The sequence below is a fragment of the Gouania willdenowi genome, chromosome 9, assembly GCF_900634775.1.
Source record: "Gouania willdenowi chromosome 9, fGouWil2.1, whole genome shotgun sequence".
Taxonomy (NCBI): domain Eukaryota; kingdom Metazoa; phylum Chordata; class Actinopteri; order Blenniiformes; family Gobiesocidae; genus Gouania; species Gouania willdenowi.
Window position 1 is genome coordinate 4604921 of NC_041052.1, and position 17921 is coordinate 4622841.

The 17921-nt window shown below is 34.4% G+C and overlaps 2 protein-coding genes across 4 annotated transcripts in view; both read left to right on the forward strand.

Annotated features, from left to right (window-relative positions):
* The first annotated feature begins 2836 nt into the window (after window positions 1-2836).
* On the forward strand, window positions 2837-16166 carry LOC114469779 (sesquipedalian-1). 3 transcript variants are annotated; one of them, XM_028457581.1, is made up of 4 exons: window positions 2837-2936; window positions 4034-4128; window positions 5257-6132; window positions 16145-16166. In XM_028457581.1, the coding sequence occupies exon 3, from the start codon at window positions 5274-5276 to the stop codon at window positions 6105-6107; it is 834 nt and encodes a 277-aa protein (XP_028313382.1). In that variant the 5' UTR covers window positions 2837-2936; window positions 4034-4128; window positions 5257-5273; the 3' UTR covers window positions 6108-6132; window positions 16145-16166. The 3 variants fall into 3 exon arrangements, with proteins under 3 accessions (XP_028313382.1, XP_028313383.1, XP_028313384.1); XM_028457582.1 differs by lacking the exon at window positions 16145-16166 and having other exon boundaries at window positions 5257-6223; XM_028457583.1 differs by lacking the exon at window positions 2837-2936 and having other exon boundaries at window positions 2951-4128.
* Window positions 13972-17921, forward strand: part of sh2b3 (SH2B adaptor protein 3) — a 57599-nt gene continuing 53649 nt past the window's right edge. Inside the window, exon 1 of the mRNA XM_028457580.1 lies at window positions 13972-14259. The gene's annotated coding sequence lies outside the window, so the exon portion shown is untranslated. The remainder of the gene's footprint in view (window positions 14260-17921) is intronic.

The following is a 17921-nucleotide window of genomic DNA, read 5'->3' on the forward strand; positions in this document are numbered from 1 at the left end:
GTATAAATATAACATTAGTCACTTGATATGTGTCAATTGAGTGAGTGTGAAAGCTGTGGGTTGCTTTGACAACCTCCTGTATTAAAAACCTTTTTTTCTATTGTTATTTTGAACTTGAAAAAGTGAAAAATTGTAGAATAAAAGGTTGGGGTCGTGACCCGAAGTGGAGTCGCCTGGAAATAAAATCGGGTCGCCTGAAAAGTCTAGCAATAATAGAATAAAATGAATTACCGATTTATTTATTTATTTTTTATTGTATTTATTTATATTTATCTATTTTGCACAAATACAAAAACAATACATAACATATTCTTTGTTTTGATTTTGTGCATTAATGTGAATTTGCTTATTTTCGTATTTATTCTATTATTGTTTTATATGTTTTCTTGTCATTTTTTGCATTATTAGTTGTTTTGTTTGTTTTGTGTATTTTTTTTATTGCCGTTAAGTGTCGGTCATTTTATGTTTTTTCTCTCTCATTTTATGTTTTTGTTGCTGTTTTGTGTGTTGTTAGAGTCCTCTTGTGCATTTTTGCTTATACGCTTATTTTTGTTGTCATTTTGTGTGTTTTTATTTTACTAGTTTATTTTGTTAGGACAGTGCATCTTAATGAACATGCAGTACACAAATGTAACATTGTGTACATATGCTAGATTTAACTTAAAGCTCATTTCTATTTTATAGTCCCACAACATAAATGGACATACATGAACATAAAAAAATAAACTTACATAAAAGTGAACAATATAAAAACAACAAATAAACAAAATACAGTCAAATACATTTTCAATAGAAACAATAAGAAAATAAGAGACCGTTTACAATCGTCAAGTAATTTTTGCATTTTTGTTGTTTTGTTTATTTTTGAAGATAATTAAAAAAAAACAAAAGACACTGAATATGTCTCGAATGATTGAATGGGTGTGAAAGCCGTGGGGTGCTTTGACCTCCTGTATTCAAGACTCTTATTTTTCTTGTTATTTTGAACTTGGGAAAAGTAAAATATTGTGAAATAAAAGGATGCAAATTTAACCCCAAACCAGGGTTTCTCAACCTTGGGGTCATGACCCCATGTGGGGTCACCTGGAAATAAAATGGGGTCATCTGAAACATCTAGTAATAATGCCAATTAGAAAAACAATACATAACATGACAGAACTAGATATACAGTGCAGGAAGTTAAATACCACACACTATCTCAAACAACTGTATTCAATACTTTCACTCTCAAATGTAAATCTAGTTCAAATAAAATGCAGTATAAAAATATCTGAGGTGATGCACACATTTTTAAATCTAATTTTAGAGAAAAAAAAAGTCTGTAAAAATGGGGTCATGATTTGAAAAAGATTGGGAATCACTGCTTTAACTCATATAAACTTGAGGAGAAGGTGAAAGTTAAACCTCCAACAAACCTAATCTGTGTTAAGGCCCAGTTTGAAATCATCTCAGTTTGTCTTTCCTGCTCCACTTGTCCTTAATTAGGTTGATTATCATATTTATCTTACCAGTGCCACCCACTGGAGCATTTAATTACCTGTCACTGCAAACTTTAAATAAATGACTTTCTTCAATATCAAAATAAGTGGCAATTAAATGAATAAGTCATTAAAATCAATGTGTCCACTCAGCCATTGAACACTCCACAACCTAAAATAAGTCTAATGTAAAATTCAACTTTTTGAAAAAATGTGCAGTATTTATGTCAAATGACTATAGAACATTCCTTGATCACAAAAAGGTGTGTTCTCATATTGTGTAGGATCTCAAAAGTTGTTGTTAGAGCATAGAGAACATTTATCTTAAATAATACAAATATGGAAAGAATAAACAATGTAAAATATACAGTTACATACAACAAGTCAAGTAAACCTGAACCAGATCTGTAATTAATGTCTAATGGAACTTCTATCCTTTACATCAGACATGGGCAACTGGTGGCCCAGGGGCCACATGTGGCCCTTGGTCTAGTTTTGTGCGGCCCACAAGGTAAACGTACAAGATTACTACAAGAATACACAGAATTATTCCCAAAACACATAAAACGACTACAAGAACACACAAAACTTACACATAAGTGAACCAATATAAAAACAATTTCATTAACAAAATTACCGTATAATACATTTTCAATAGAATTAATAAGAAATTAGGAGACCATTTACAAATTTTGATAGTTTTTCTTTTTTCTCATTTCATTTACTTTTTTGCCATTTTGTGTGTGTTTGGAGTCATTTTTCTGTATTTTATTGTTGTATTGTGTGCATTAGGAGTCATTTTGTACACCATTCTCTGACTGAATGTGTTTTTGATGTCATTTTGTGTGCTGTTTGAGTCCCTTTTTTTTATTTTTGTTGTATTTTGTATGCATTTAAATCATCTTTTGTATTTTTGTTGTATTTTGAGTCATTTTGGTATTTTATTGTGATTTGGAGTGATTTTCTGTAGTTTAGTGGTTATTTTAAGTGTGTTTTCAGTCATTTTTTAAATTTTATTGTCTTTTTTTGTGCGTTTAGAGCCATTTTCTGTATTTTTCTTGTAGTTTTTGGATATTTTTGTGTATATTTGTGAATTCTGCAGCTGTAAAACTGGAGTCAGTGTAGATTACATTTCAGCTAGGAACACTAAGTTAAAACTCTGTGAGAAAAGAACAAAAATACTGCTGTAGATCAGATGTGAGGACGTGGTTTTCTCATACAGCTGCAGCAAAGTCTCCCCAAGGACACTTACAGGGTACGCTTCTTTTTATTACCTGCGTGTCTCCACTATAAATACTTCCGTTGCATTTCTAATCCCGCCCAACAAACCTGTCCCGGTACAACTCAACAAGCGTCCTACTAGTCACGTGACCACAGAAGAAAATGCAGCGAAAGAAAAGAAGAGAAGAAAAAGTCGGAAACTGAACCAAGAATGGCTGGAAAACGACATGAGACGAGGTAAAAAGCTTCTCCTAAAGGTATCTCCGTGTTTACGTGTTTCCCATTGTTACTGTCCCAGTTATTTAAGATTAACAGAGGGCTTTGTGTGCACAAACTCTGCTTGATGATGGACGTGTACGCTAGTGTAATGGGTCGAATGGTGACCAATTTACCTGGTGACCTATTTCTTACGTCTGTTAACGTTAGTTGTTAATCCATGTATAACAGTGGTTATCTTTACTATAAACGCTGTTTTGTCAGTCCAAAATAAGACACTATGCATGTACTTTACCTAAAATGTGTATTTAAATGTCTCTATTCATGTTTAGCTGTAGTAAGCTATTGCAGTCACGTTCCGTTCGGGTTTATTTTCGTAAGCTTTATTAGTCACAAAGTTAGTCATGGCGACCAATCCCCAACATAAATGAAACCACTTCTTTCTAAGACTAAGAAATTAATGTTAGTTTCTAATTTTATTGCCCTCTGTCACGAGATAAAATGCTCACCAATTTACCTGGTGACCTACTTCAGAAGCTTTAGCTGTTAATCCATGTATAACACTTGTTATCTTTACCATAAACGCTGTTTTATTGGTCAAAAAGAAGACATTAAGCATGTAATTTACCTAAAATATGTATTTAAAGGTTTCTAATTATGTTTAATACCCACAGTAACAATTTCCGTCACGTTTAAGTTTATTTTTGTAAGCTTTTTTTAGTCATAAATTAGTCATAGCGACTAATCCCCAATATAATTTAAACCACCTATTTCTAAGACTAAGGAAAAAGTCTTGGTTTCTAATTGTATTCCCCTCTGTCACGAGATAAAATGGTCACCAGTTGAACTGAAACACCTGTCCTCAGGCAAACGAAAGTAGCCTCAGTGGATGATTGATGTGTGTATTTTCCTAAATCAGGTCCTGTTAATGTGCTGATGTGTCAAATGAGTCTGAATCATAAGAGCAAACATGATGACCAGCTTCCTGAAGGGGCGGGGCCAAATCAGCTAATCTGCTGGACAAACACAACAACACACACACACACTCATGACCGACTTGGCCTATTTTACTGGACATCTAACCAGTGCGTAACCCTTACAAAGTCTGTTTTTCATAGTCTATATTTGTAGGTGATGAAGAGTGGAATGTAGGACACCTCCAGATGTGATGGAAACCAAAGGGCTGAATATTCTCTGGTAATAAAATAAACAAGTAAGTAAACAGTGGCTTAATTTGCAACAATTTGTTGGAAATTTGATGTGTTTCTTTAGTTGTGTTTGTCTAGCTTGGAGATTTTTTCTACTTTTTGTTGCTTTAAGTCTTTTCCTAAATGTCTTGGATTATTCTTTTATTATTCTTGGTTTATTGACATTGTGAAAAACTTTAGCATGTTGCATTGTGGGATGTGGAGTCCTGTAGACCAGGGATTCTCAACCTTGGGGTTGCTAGACGCCTTTAAGAAACTATGAATATTTTTTGTACAATTTAAGCCAATTGTTGCTCATTTTTACCCCTTTTTTTGCTACTTCACCAAACTTGTGATATTCTAACCTATTTTCATCACTTTTTCTTGGCATATTTTTGCTCCTTTTGATGCATTTTTGCTGCATTACTACAATTTCTACCACTTTTTTGTCAATGTATAAACCATTTCCACCACTTTTCCACCTAATGTCACATATGTTGACCCATTATTGGTACTTTTAACCCTTTTTATCATTTTTTGCCTATTTAACCACATTCACAATTTGTCTTGCTCATTATTTGCAAGTTAAAACTAATTGTTTTTACTACTTTTCAGTTTTGTTTGTTTTTTTGGCCACTTTTTCTGTCTGTTTTTGGCTGATTTGTAACTTTTAACCAAAATCTGTGGTTTTTAAAATCCCATTTCACCACCTTTTCCACCATTTTTGGTCACTTTTAACCCATTTTATTTCTGATAAAACAAGGATTTATTTTTAGGATGACTATATATTAGGACACAAATAAAAAATATTTTTCCTGGATAACAGTGGATATTATTCAGATAAATACATCTGGATAATATGGTACCTTTATTTTGGGGGTCGCGGGCTGAAAGAGTTGAGAATCGCAGCCATAGAGGATGTTTCTTGTGTTAGAAATTGTGAGTTGAAGCCTCGCCTGATGTAAAATGCGCATTGGAATGCCAGCGTGTTTTTAATTTTTCTTTCTCTGTTTCTTGCTCTGAATTGCTTAATTTTGCCCAAAATTTGCTTGGCCCCCGACCATTGATGCACAGCCACTATAATGTTTAGTGTGTAACCTGGTGGTGAAACTTGGGAGATAAAATCATAAATACATTGTTGTATCTTTCTTCAGTATCTTCGGTGAAAAAGATGAAGCTGAACGAACGCAGCGTGGCGCATTACGCCACCTGTGACTCCCCGCCGGACAAAACAGGCTTCCTCTTCAAAAAGGGCGAACGCAACACGTCGTACCATCGACGCTGGTTCGTACTGAAGGGAAACATGCTTTTCTACTTCGAGGAGCGTGACAGCAGGGAGCCGATTGGCGTCATCGTCCTGGAGGGCTGCACCGTGGAGCTGTGTGAGTCCGCAGAGGAGTTCGCCTTCGCCGTCAAGTTCGACTGCGCCAAAGCCCGCGTGTACAAGATGGCGGCGGAGAGCCACGCGGCCATGGAGTCGTGGGTGAAAGCGTTGTCCAGGGCCAGCTTTGACTACATGAGGTTGGTGGTGAAGGAACTCGAGGACCAGCTGGAGGAGCTGCAGCAGGCGGTGGCCGGAGCAGCAGCTGGAGGCTCACAGGCAAGCCTTAAGTCCACCAGGAGGAGTCAGCGAGCGCAATCCAGATCTGACGCATCATCATCATCATCATCTATCACATCCATCACCATGCCTTCCCAGAGGAGCCAGCACGGTGAAGTCCAGCTGAGCTCTGGCTCTTCCAGGGAAAACGGCGTCGCGTGGAGCAAAGCAGCTGCTACAGCGGCTCTAGCCAACGGCTACACAGACGTAGCGTCGCCGTGCGTGGCGTGGAAAGGCAAAGCAGACTCTGATGGAGCAGCTCCTCCTCCTCCGGTACCGCCGCGGAGACAAGGAGCGTCTCTGGAAAGCACTGTGTCCCCAGGAACAGACTGTTTCTATAAACTACACCAGTGGTACGGCAGAGATGTGGAGGAGCTGAGGGAGCAGTGGCTGCAGGGACAGTAAACAAACACACACACACACACACACACCTGCCAACTTTCCTCTGTTTGCTTTTCTCAGCCTCGGAGAAATGCAGGAAACAAAAAAAAAAAGGAGTTTTTATGACCAATCAACAAAAAGATCCAAAAAACAGTGTTTATTTCAAAGCACAACGCTACATGCTTTGTGTTTATTTGTCCTAAAACAGAAAGAAGTGCAGCTTCTCTGTTATTCCAGTGTATTTTTTGTTTTTTTTAAAAAAAATTTTTTAACCTTGTCAAGCGTCTAAAATTAGAGCAATGCTTTTGGCTCCTGTATTAAAGCTGCAGTTTTTCCTTCTTTTTTTGCTTCATTTGCTCAAATCATAATAACCTTCGAGCGTATTGTAATTCAAAGTGTTCTGAGAGGAAACTGGAATTTTGCTCCTTCTCTTGGCTCTGTATAAGACCTTAAGAAATCCAGAATAGTGACGTGACCCATCAGCCAATCAGAGAGGGAGGAAACCAAACTTTATCAACTTTGAATGAGACTAAAGGAATGTATAGCACTGTAGCAAAACCATTATGAAGTGAATGTTTCATAATACTGCCCCTTTAAAGTCCCAAACATACTCGGAAAGTATGGACCACTTTGCGTCCTCACGGATCTCCGTGACTGCACATGGTCTGCCCTACATAATGGCTTCAGAGGAAGAGTGAGAACAGATGGGATAAATCGTGTGTAAACCTAAGAGAGGCTTATCCAAGGTGGAGAGAACATGCACAATTGATTTTACCGTCTGGATGTGGAATGATGGTTGTTACTCTGCTATGACCTACAGCTGGGGTCACAGTCGCCTTGGGAACGAGCTGATGGCCAGTAACTACAGAGTAGTACAAGCTTTAATGTCCGAGTCTCTGAAACACCAGAAAACTCTCCAATCACCAACCAGAGGTGGCAAAAGTGCAAGTCTTCGGTACTTAAATAAAAGTATAGATACTCAAATTAAAAATGACTCAAGAGTATTGCAGTTGCTCTCTTACTTGAGTAAAAGTAAAAAAAAAGTACATGCTACTAAATGTACTCAAGTAAAAACAAATGTCCCTTCAATAAGAAGACAGGGTTTTTAAACCAGCAAATTCCATTTTTTTTTTTTTTTTTAAGAATTTGTAGAAAACTGGTACATTGAAATAAATTAAATCTGTTACCCTTTATGAACACCTGGATAATCACTTAAACCCAGAGCACCTTTGAATTTAACAGTTTTAAAAATTTGAAAATGTAGGCATCTTCTTCAGAAGTCTTAAAAGTAACGAGCTCATTTTTTTCAAATGTAAGGTGTAGAAAGTACAGATATTTGTTTAAAAAAGTAAGGAGTAAAAATAAAACGTCGCCAAAAAAATAAATGCTGAAGTAAACTACAGATACCAAAAAACTCCTTAAGGACAGTAACGAAATATTTGTATTTTGTTACTTGTCACCTCTGCCAACAACACTAGATAAAGTCCCTACATTTGTCACTAATGCTGCGTTCACACCGGAGGCGTCACAAAATGTTTGCGCGACCAAATTACATACAAAGTAAATGTGATAGACGCGGTGAGCGGCGCGGTTTGATCCGCTCGGCTAGAGCGTTGGCCACGACATGCACGCTCCCGATTTTCCGTAACGTTCATCATTTGCCTGAGTTGAAAATGACGTCAGGCCGTCAACACGGACACTGGTCTTTTCACCCATTTCAGCGTAGAGGAGAAAATAATAATCGTGGCGGTGTGTGACAAACCAGGAGCTCTACGACACGGCCAGTTTTTTTACCGGGACCGGACCAGAAAAGATTTGGTGCTGCTCCTGGAGAAAACAGTGAATCTCACTGAGGTGGATGCGTTGCTGGTTAACCTGGTGAATCCAGGAACGCCGGCGTCAAGCGTTTTGACGGCACTTAAGCTTCCACAGAAGGTAAAGATCAGCGATTTTATTGGGGTCCACCATAGTTGATGGCGAAAAGAAAGGGAGTCTGGTTAACGGCGCTTTTATATTCGCTTCAGATGCGCATATGAAGCAAATATGGGGAACACATTTTTTGATCCGTTTTTTGTGCCGCGTCCAGTGTGAACGCAGCATCAGCGCTCCACAGTTGTGCACGTTCACGAGGGACAATAGGTTTTGAAACGGGGAGGGTGGAGCGTGGTTGTTTATATACAGGTCTCACAATTCTACATACTGCAGCATTAGCATTTATAAACAGTTATTTATCACAGTTTTAGCTGATTGTATATTTACATTCACATACTGTTAATGCTGCCAACAGGTGAGAATGAATCAGTGAGATGATGGAGGAACACGAGATAAATGTGTCACACTAACAGAAGCAGAAGGGATGAATCACGCTCCTTGAAAAAAAAAAAAAACACATTTGAAGCCGATTTCAGCAAATATGTGAATAATGTAGGATTTAATTTATTCTATAAATACTGTCTATATTACCAGAGGAACTCAGTCCTCGTCTTTAATTCTTTAATGATGGCGAGAACTTTAAAAGATGAATCCAGGTTCTCCTGTGTGGTTACTGATGTTTCTGACACTCACAGGGGATTGTGGGAGGAGCTTAATGTTTCAGCTACACACACACTCACACTCCTTTTTTATTTTTAGTGCTTTTTATCCAGCAGGCAGATGAGGCTGCCTCATACGAGCGCTCGTCACTTCTGTTTTAACTCTTGGATTTCGTTAGAAGAGGCTTTTTTTTAATCATCCATGTGTGTTTACTTTGTGTATCCAATTATTGTTGTGATTTTAGTGTTTTGGTTCACCTGATTAACCAGACTGAATATAGCCGTGATAGGTCGGTACTGTAAGTGTAAACTTCTAACCAAGAGCCGCGCTCTAATTTTAAGTTGTAGTACAAAACAACAAAAAAAAGCAAAATTATTTCTGAAACACACAATATGACAAAAAACACAGAATAACATAACCTATACAAAATAACAGACATACACAAAAATGACTTCAAAAACATTTTAAAAATAAACAAAATGACTTCAAAAACATTAAAGTACATGGAAACATAACTGAAATACGCAAATATGACTAAAAAACACAACACAAACATTAAAAAAATCAACGAGAATACACAAAATGACTCAAACAGCATAAAAAAACAAATACAAAAAATAGATAATGTGCAAAATGACAATTGAAATACAATATAATGATTCAGAAATATACGGAATTATATTAAAATGCAGAAAATGACTTCATAAAACATACAGAATTACAGAAAAACACAAAAAGGATATTACTGATTACTACAGTAGTATCACAAATATACTGTACAAAAGGACAACAAAAATACACTGAATGACTCAAAATATCTAAAACAATAATTGAAATACATAAAAATGACTTCAGAAATATACAGAATTACATAAAAATACAGAACATGACTCCATTAAACATAATTACAGGAAAAAAACCTGCACAAGGGTAAAAGACCAAAATGACTAGATTACCAAATTACACAAAAATTGCATTTAAAACTACAGTTATACATGAGATTACACAAAATGACTTCATAAAACACACAAATCTACATAAAACACAAAAATGAAATGGCTGTTAAAGTATCCAAAAAAAAAAAAAATACAAAATGACAATGAAAATACACATAAAATGACTGAAAAATATATAAAATGACAACAAAAATACTGATGAACAGATAAAGCAGTCAAAACCATTGATCTTTCCTGTATTAATGCTCTGATGCCTAAAATCTGCTATAACTGTTTTAATATTGAATGTTGAATCAAACACACTCTTCTCTTATTTAAATGATTGCTTTATTTTTGCACCTTTCACAGTTGTTTACATATGCTCAATGTGTGTCTTTGTGATTTTTTTTTTTTAATTATTTTTAATACTGTGGTGGCATCTAACGTCTGTGGTGGAAATGACTGACTGACTTTCTTTCTAATGTTGCTGCTGCTGCTGCTCTTTTCTTTTTGTTGCCAAAGGCTCGTCACAGAACGTCACTTTTGGACATTAGCTCAGTTCCTTCAGTTCCTTCAGTCTGCATCATTGCACAGAACCGTCATTACTCCTGCACTCTAGGCTTTACATCAATATGGAGAGAAAACATGACAGTGGGGGATGTGTTTTCGTTTTTATTTAAAATTAGTTTGAAATGTTGCTCTGTTGGCTAATAATATTAAAAATTCCAATAATGGTTGAAAGAACTAAAAATAAGTGTCTGCGTGATTTACAGGCCGTGAGACTGTGTTATGATGCAGAATTACATTTATAGATTATTTTTAATACATTTTTGTATCATTCCATGACCTTTTCCAACTTCATTGCTCAGAATAATTACTGTTATGGTACAACTTTATTGTGAAACGCTCAATAAAAAGTGTTCATATATAACATTACTATGTGTTTAATTATTGTGTGGTTCATTACACTGCACGGTATTTATTCCAGAAAGAAAAGAAAAGTGCACTGAAGAGGAGAAAATACAATCACATTTTAGTCAGTTTTTGAACCCTCTAGCTCTAAACAGTGTTTTAATTTTCTCTGAAGTGATTTTGATTATTGAAGGGAGAAAAAAAATAATTTTTGTAATGGTTTATTTTTCACAAGCACATAATTTTACATGGGAAAAAATGAAGTTTGACAATGTTTGAAAAAAATAAATAGTTGTGTGCAGTGTTAATTTTAACAGCAAAGTTTATTTAGTTTTAACCATTGTTTTGACTAAAACACAATGTAGTTTTAGTCCAAATTTAGTCATCAGGACTATTTCAGTTCCTAATAAACTAATAAATTACATTAATATTGTAGTCGACTAAATATGGTACAGATATAGTCGACTAAAGTTTTAAGCAAAACAGTTTATGCATTTTTAAAGCTTATGTTCCCATTGATCTACCACCTGATATTGTAAGTAAGTAAGTAAGTAAAGTTTATTTACTTACTTACAGTTTATTTATATAGCGCTATATATAGCGCTATATATATATATATATATTGGATGGTATTAATGTTCGTAAATACACAGACATTTGATGTGATCAATGCATAAAAACACATGATCACATGAGTTCCGATTGGAGTTCATCTCACGACTAAACATTACAGTCTTGCTTTTATTAGTATAATATAAATATATTTTGATGCAGTTTTCGTTCCCTTTTTTTTGTGGAAAATTAGTCATAGTTTAGTTATTGTCACTCAAAAAAAATGTAGTCAACTAAAACTATAACGGAAATGTTTTGTCGACAAAATTAACACTGATGATGTGGTACTTTTGTACACATTTATTTGTAGAAAAAATCCAGAAATGAATTGCACTTACAGGGATACATTTTATTAAAATATTTGTACTAAGTGAAATTTGTTTTGGTTACTGTTCTATTGTTTCTGAATAAAAAGGTTTATCATGATGATTAAATATTTTATAGTCACCTACATACTCTCCCCTAACTTTTAACAAAACAATCCAAAGTAAAATGACTCCATGTAAACATACAAAATGACAAAAAAAAAAAAAAAAAATACACAGAAGACAACTAAAATATTCACAATTACTCCAAAAACAAAACAGAAAAATATACAAAAATGTACAAAGATGAGAACAAAAATACCAAAAACCTTTTGTTTTATGTTGTATAATTGCTCAGATTGGTCTCTACTGTTCATTAAGGCTCCAGTTAACACAAAATAAATGTTTATAGGATTAAAACAAGTGTAAAAAGCAGTTTTTAGCTACTGTAGTGCACTTTTTTCGCCATGAATGATGATTTTCTGTGTGAATTCCAATGACGCACTCCTGGTGTTGTACACCATACATGTCGCCAGGGGGCGTTGTTCGACGGGGCATTGGAAAATCATCTGAATTATCACAGAAATTGAGCTTTTTTTTTTTTTTTTTTTTTAATGTATATCAGATTTCATAGAGATGCTTTAAAAAATAAAACTGGTAATCTCAGATCGATTGGAAGTGTAGTGACGCACAAATATTTGAGTAAAGTGTAAGAATAGACGTAGTGCTAGTGAATTAAGTAAACTCAGCATCTCAGGACAGTTTGGACAGCATGTCTATGTACGTGACCAGGACTGGACAGGTAAAATATCAAGACCCTAAAAAGAAGTTGAAACCATTAAAATGTAAAGATCCTCTCTGTCAACATTATTAATGAGTAATTATAACGACTTTGTGGGTTTAAAACCGCCCAGAAGAAGAGGGGAACAGTCCCGCCTGGCAACGCTGATCCAGGAGACCCTCATCAGTCAATAAAACAACACACGGACTACCTGTTCCTCTCTGGGATTTACAAAATAAGACAATACGAAAAAAAAAAATATATATATATATATATGAGTTTATCGAACAAAACGTATCAGAAAATGATACAAAATGACAGTGAAAATGGTCAAAAGGACTACCAAAATGTAAAATTTACAAAAAAGCTCAGGTTTGACATTTGCAATTTGCTAAGGTTTTATTTTTTAAACTCTAAAATAATAAATAAACTAAGTTTGTGTCAGTGTGTAAATTGCGTATTATATTCTTAACGTTTTGTAAATATTTGTGGTACTTTTGAGTCGTCTTGTGCCACTTTTGGTTAATTTTGTGTTTTACTGTTGTTATTATTACTATGTACAATACATCACTGTTTTTACTTTAACCTGTGTGTGTGTGTGTGTGTGTGTGTGTGTGTGTGTGTGTGTGTGTGTGTGTGTGTGTGTGTGTGTGTGTGTGTGTGTACATGGTGTGGTTTTAACAATGTAAAGCACCTTAAGTTGCATTTTGTATGAAAAGCGCTTTACAAATAAAGTTTGATTGATTGATTAAATAATATATTAGTGGACATGTTTTTGTAGTTTATTGACCTGTTCTGTATTTTCATGTAATATTGTAGGGGTTTTTTTTTAGTCCTTTTGGCCAACTTTTCTGGTATATTTGTGTATTTTCTGTAATTTTGTCTTCTTTTGAGTCATTTTGTGTAATGTTGTTGTAATTTTGTAAATGTTTCTGTTGTTTTGGGGGTGTTGTCTTGTTTTAAACTCTAAAATTAAGATAAAATAAGTTTGTATGAGGTGGTATAAAGATATTTGACCCAAAGGGAGAATGTCAATAAATATCTACTTCTAATTGGCGGATGTTTTATCTCGCTCACTGTAATTTGGTCTGTGTCATATTTTAGTAAACTCTAAAATAAAACTAAAATAAATTTGTAACAGATTGTATATTGAGTACATTTGTTATAATTTTGTAAATATTTCTGGTATTTTTGTGTCGTCTAGTTTAACTTTTGGTTAATTTTATGTTTTACTGTTGTCATAGATAGATAGATAGCTTTATTTCAGACTCGGCATTCATAAAAACCAAACAAACAAACAAATTATAAGCATTAGTATTAGTATAAATACATTAAATAATGTATTAGTGAATTTTGATGTCTTTTCTTGTCCTTTTGCACATTTTTATGTAATATTGTATGTTTTTTTAGTCGTTTTGTAAAATGTTCTGGTATATCTATAACTTTTGGTTAATTATCTGTGATAGTTATTATATAATAATAATAATAATAATAATAATAATAATAATAATAATAATAATAATAATAATAATAATAATAATAATTCTTTAAAAAAAAAGTTTGTACCGGTGTGGATATGCTATCATTTTTGTAAATTTGTCTGGTGTTTTTGTGTTGTCTTGCTCAACTTTTTGTTAATTATCTATGATAGTTACTGAAATAAAAAACATAGTTTGTATCAGGCGGTAGAGCCTTCAATTTGCCCCAACGGGCGACTGTCAATAAATATCTACATCTTGATTGGCGGATGTTTTATCCCTCACTGTAACTTGTCCCGTATCTTATTTTGGTGAACGAAAACCGGATGTAGATATCGCAGTTCGTGTCCGGCTGACTCGTGAGGTCCGTGACACTTTTTTTGACAGCGGAAATAAGGATTCGTCTCATTTTTTTCCCCCGTCAACTTTGCTCCTGTCTGAAAGTGTTGCTGTTTTTTTTAGCAGAAGTGTTGCACTAGTCCTAGTGAGTGAGAACCGCTAACTTTAATAAGGCTGTGACGCTGCTGCCTGTGCTTCGGACTTCACTTTCAGACGCACATCAACACATTTCCGTTATGCGAAGTCCAACTCGGAGGCTGAACGTCGGAGATAACGGAGAACGTGAGTAAATGCTGTGAAAACACCTTCTGCTTCTCAAACTACGTTCGAACCCCATCTTTAACTCACACTGTAAACACACAGAAACTCGCTGAAAACGCAAAAAATGCTCCAGTGTTGACAAAGAGTTCAATTAAAGTACATTTTTGTCCTTTTAATTGTCGTCGGAAAATGTGCTCAGGGTGAGCCTTTAATTAAAGGGTCTCTTTCTCTCTGGCGCAGATATTGTGAAAAAAAAAAAAAAATGCAGTTTAATTTACATCCAGCGGTATTTTTTAGTCCCATATAGGATTATAAAAGCTTCAAACTGTGCATATAACGCGTTTTTACGTGTTTTATTTCGATGTGGAGTGTGTTTTCGTGCATTTAAGTGACTTTTCTGCAGCTATTTGGCACAATTCTGGCTGCGATGGTCGCTATGGTGATGACGCAATACTGAGCCCATCTTAATAGAGGTGTATTAATTATTGCAAGTGTTTTAAAGCAGAGATATGTGTATTATTAACTGTTATTAGCAGTTTGTAGAGGTGATGCTGGTTGAGGAACACTTTGTGTGAACATTTTTTCACTTGTAGCTGTAGTTTTTTGATTGATTTCGCCTTTTTTTTTCCTTCTTTATTTTGTCCAGACATTAGTGGAGATCAGACATTTTGTAAAAGTTTTCTGGTATTTTTGTGCTGTCTTGTGCAACTTTTCATTAGTTTTGTGCATTATTTTCAATTTGTATTTTATAATCTGTGTATTATTGTCATCTTATATAATAGTTTTATTTTTCTTTAGTTGTCTTGTTTTGTATGCTGATTTGATTCACTTTGTGTTTATTTGTTGTCATTTTGTAAACGTTTCTGACATTTTTTGTATCATCTTGTGCCACTTTTGGTTAATTTTGTGTAATACCATTGTCATTAAACAATACATTAGTTATTTTCTAATTATTTTTTTTGTCCTACTGTGTATTTTTTTTTTTTTTGTAATATTTTATGTTCTTTGAGACATTTAGTAAAATTTTCTGGTATTTTTGTGTCATTTTGTGTAGGGATCGACCATATGGATTTTTAGGGCCGATGCCGATACCGATGTTTTTCCCATCCACCTTAGATCAACATGGACCGCCGATTTTCTAGAGCTGATATTTGGAGTCGATACCACTTTTGCTCCCTCAATTTGCATCATAAAAATTACGCAATGATGAATGGTGCAGTCTCAATTTTTAAAATAGGAACATTTATTGAAATTAACAAAGGTGAGGTAGAACGACAACAAGTAAAACATATTTAACAAATATTAAAAACAGGTGACGATTTTGTATTTGTTTGTGGTCCTTTTGTGTAGTTTTGTTGTTGTATTGTATTTTGTTATCATTTTTTTTGTTGTTTTCTGTCATTTTGTGTGTTAATGGAGTTATTTTGTGTGTTTTTGTTGTCATTTTGTGTAACTATGGAGCCATTATATGTGCTATTAGAATGATGTGTTTTTCCTGTGTTGTACCGTAATGTTGTGTATTAGTCCGTCATTGTGTTTTTGTTGTCTCGTTAGTTTATTGAGGCATTTTGTGTGTATTTTTAGAATAATTTTTGTTGTCTAAGAATGTAGACAATTCACTAAGGATCTTTTTTTTTGCTTTACAACCATAGCAAAGCGTCGCCTACAGTGTCTATTTGACATGTGGAGTGCAATCTACTAATTAACAGTAATTAGATCTAAACAGAGGAGTTGACGTGCCTCCCTACATTGCATCATAATGTCATCATTTGGCCACACCGTCACATTACTGGAGCTTTTAGAAGAAAAAAAGAAAAGTAATCCTGCTGAGGTTTGCATGCTTGTGTGATTCAGTCATTTAGATATGATTGTTTTCTCTGTCGTCACTAGAACGCACACACGCACGCACACGCACACACACACACACAAAGATCCCCTAAGGGTAGATAATCTTATGTTAAATGTACTCAGTCTACTTAGTACCGTAGTAATGTGATTTTATATCTACATTTTTTCTTGTCTTTTTGTTTATTTATATTTTTTGTGATGCAACTTTGGGTTAATTTTGTGTAATATTGTCATTTTAAATAGTTTTATTTTTCTGTATTTTTCTGTAATTTTGCTTGTTGTTTTGATTAAATGCGTGTATATTTGTTGCCATTTTGTAAATGTTTGTTAGTTTTGTGTCGTCCTGTGCAATTTTTGGTTAATATTTTGTAGTGCTGTTGTCATTAAATGTTACTATTATTAATAGAATAAATCAGTGGATTTTTTTTCTAGTTTTTTTTTGTCCTTTTGTGTAATTTTCTGGTATTTTTTTTTTTTTACTATTTTTGTGTATTTTCTGTAGTTTTTTTTTTTTTTTTTTTTTTTTTACTGTTCTTTTAAGCCATTTTGTGGATTTTTGTAAAATTCCTTTTTTGTGTGTTTTAAAAAAAAAAGTCATCTTGTTTTATAAATGTTTCTCTAATGTTTGGTCTCCTTTTGTGTATTTTTCTGTAATATTGTACATTCTTTGAGACATTTTGTACATTTTTCTGCTATGTTTGTATTTTTTTTGTAGTTTTTTTTAATATCTTCTTTTGATTAATTGAGTGTTTTTTGTTGTCTTGTTTTATAAATGTTTCTGTAATTTTTGTTGTCCTTTTGTGTATATTTCTATAATTTCATATGGTTTTTTTTCCACCTTCGTCAGCTTCAGGCAAAAGTCAGTCAAATTTTTAAAACATTTTACCGTAATTTGTGTCCAGATAGTTGAGCACTGTTACTTTTAAACTTTAATCTCTTCCTGTGTGTAAATATTGTGGCGTTCAATAAAAGTGGTTTTTTTCACCACTGAGGAAGCGTTGGGCTTAGTGTGACACTTGATCAGCATGATTGTACCAGCATTCTTTCCAGAGTGCTATAATGGGTTAGTCTGGGTGGTGCTGTATGTGGACACTGGTCGTAGTTACAGAGACAAACTCATCGTTGTGAGCTCCACATCAGACAATGTCATGGTTCAATGTTTGTTAACTCAGATTCTTTCCTCTGGGCTTCTAAGAAATGTTTCTGATAAGACCACGAGAGAGGTTTGACCTGGAGGAGGAGGAGGAAGAGGAATGAGCTGTGGGAGATAAGTTGGCAGACGGACAGGAGAAGGATTTTAGAAAGAGAGACGATTACATAGCACACGGCAGATATGTCAAAAAGATGTTCACTTCTGGAAGAAAGCATGAAAATTTGTACATGGGTTTTTTTAGTATGCTAAATCCATTTTTAAAGGATCCACGCTGGCAAACCAACTGTCAGTGCCCGATCCTTTCACAGGCCTGATCCTTTCAGATCCTGGGACGTGATATTTGAATGTATACCGACCATATGACGTTTGTTAAATATTTTAAGAATACATATGTAAATATGCGACTGTTTTTGTGGTGTTTTTAATTAGGGATGTCCCAATACAACTTTTTCACTTCCAATGCGATACCGATATTGCAGCCATGGATATTGGCCAATACCGATTGGGGTGTCCCGATCCGATATTAGCCTGAAAACGAATATCGGATATCGGATAAAAATTTCCGGATTTAAAAAATAATTTTATTCTTATTTCAATTCATTTTTTATTTATTTTATTAAATTGTAGAATACTGTAGATATTATGTTGAAGGTTAAAATTTATTTAACCAATTGATTAATAA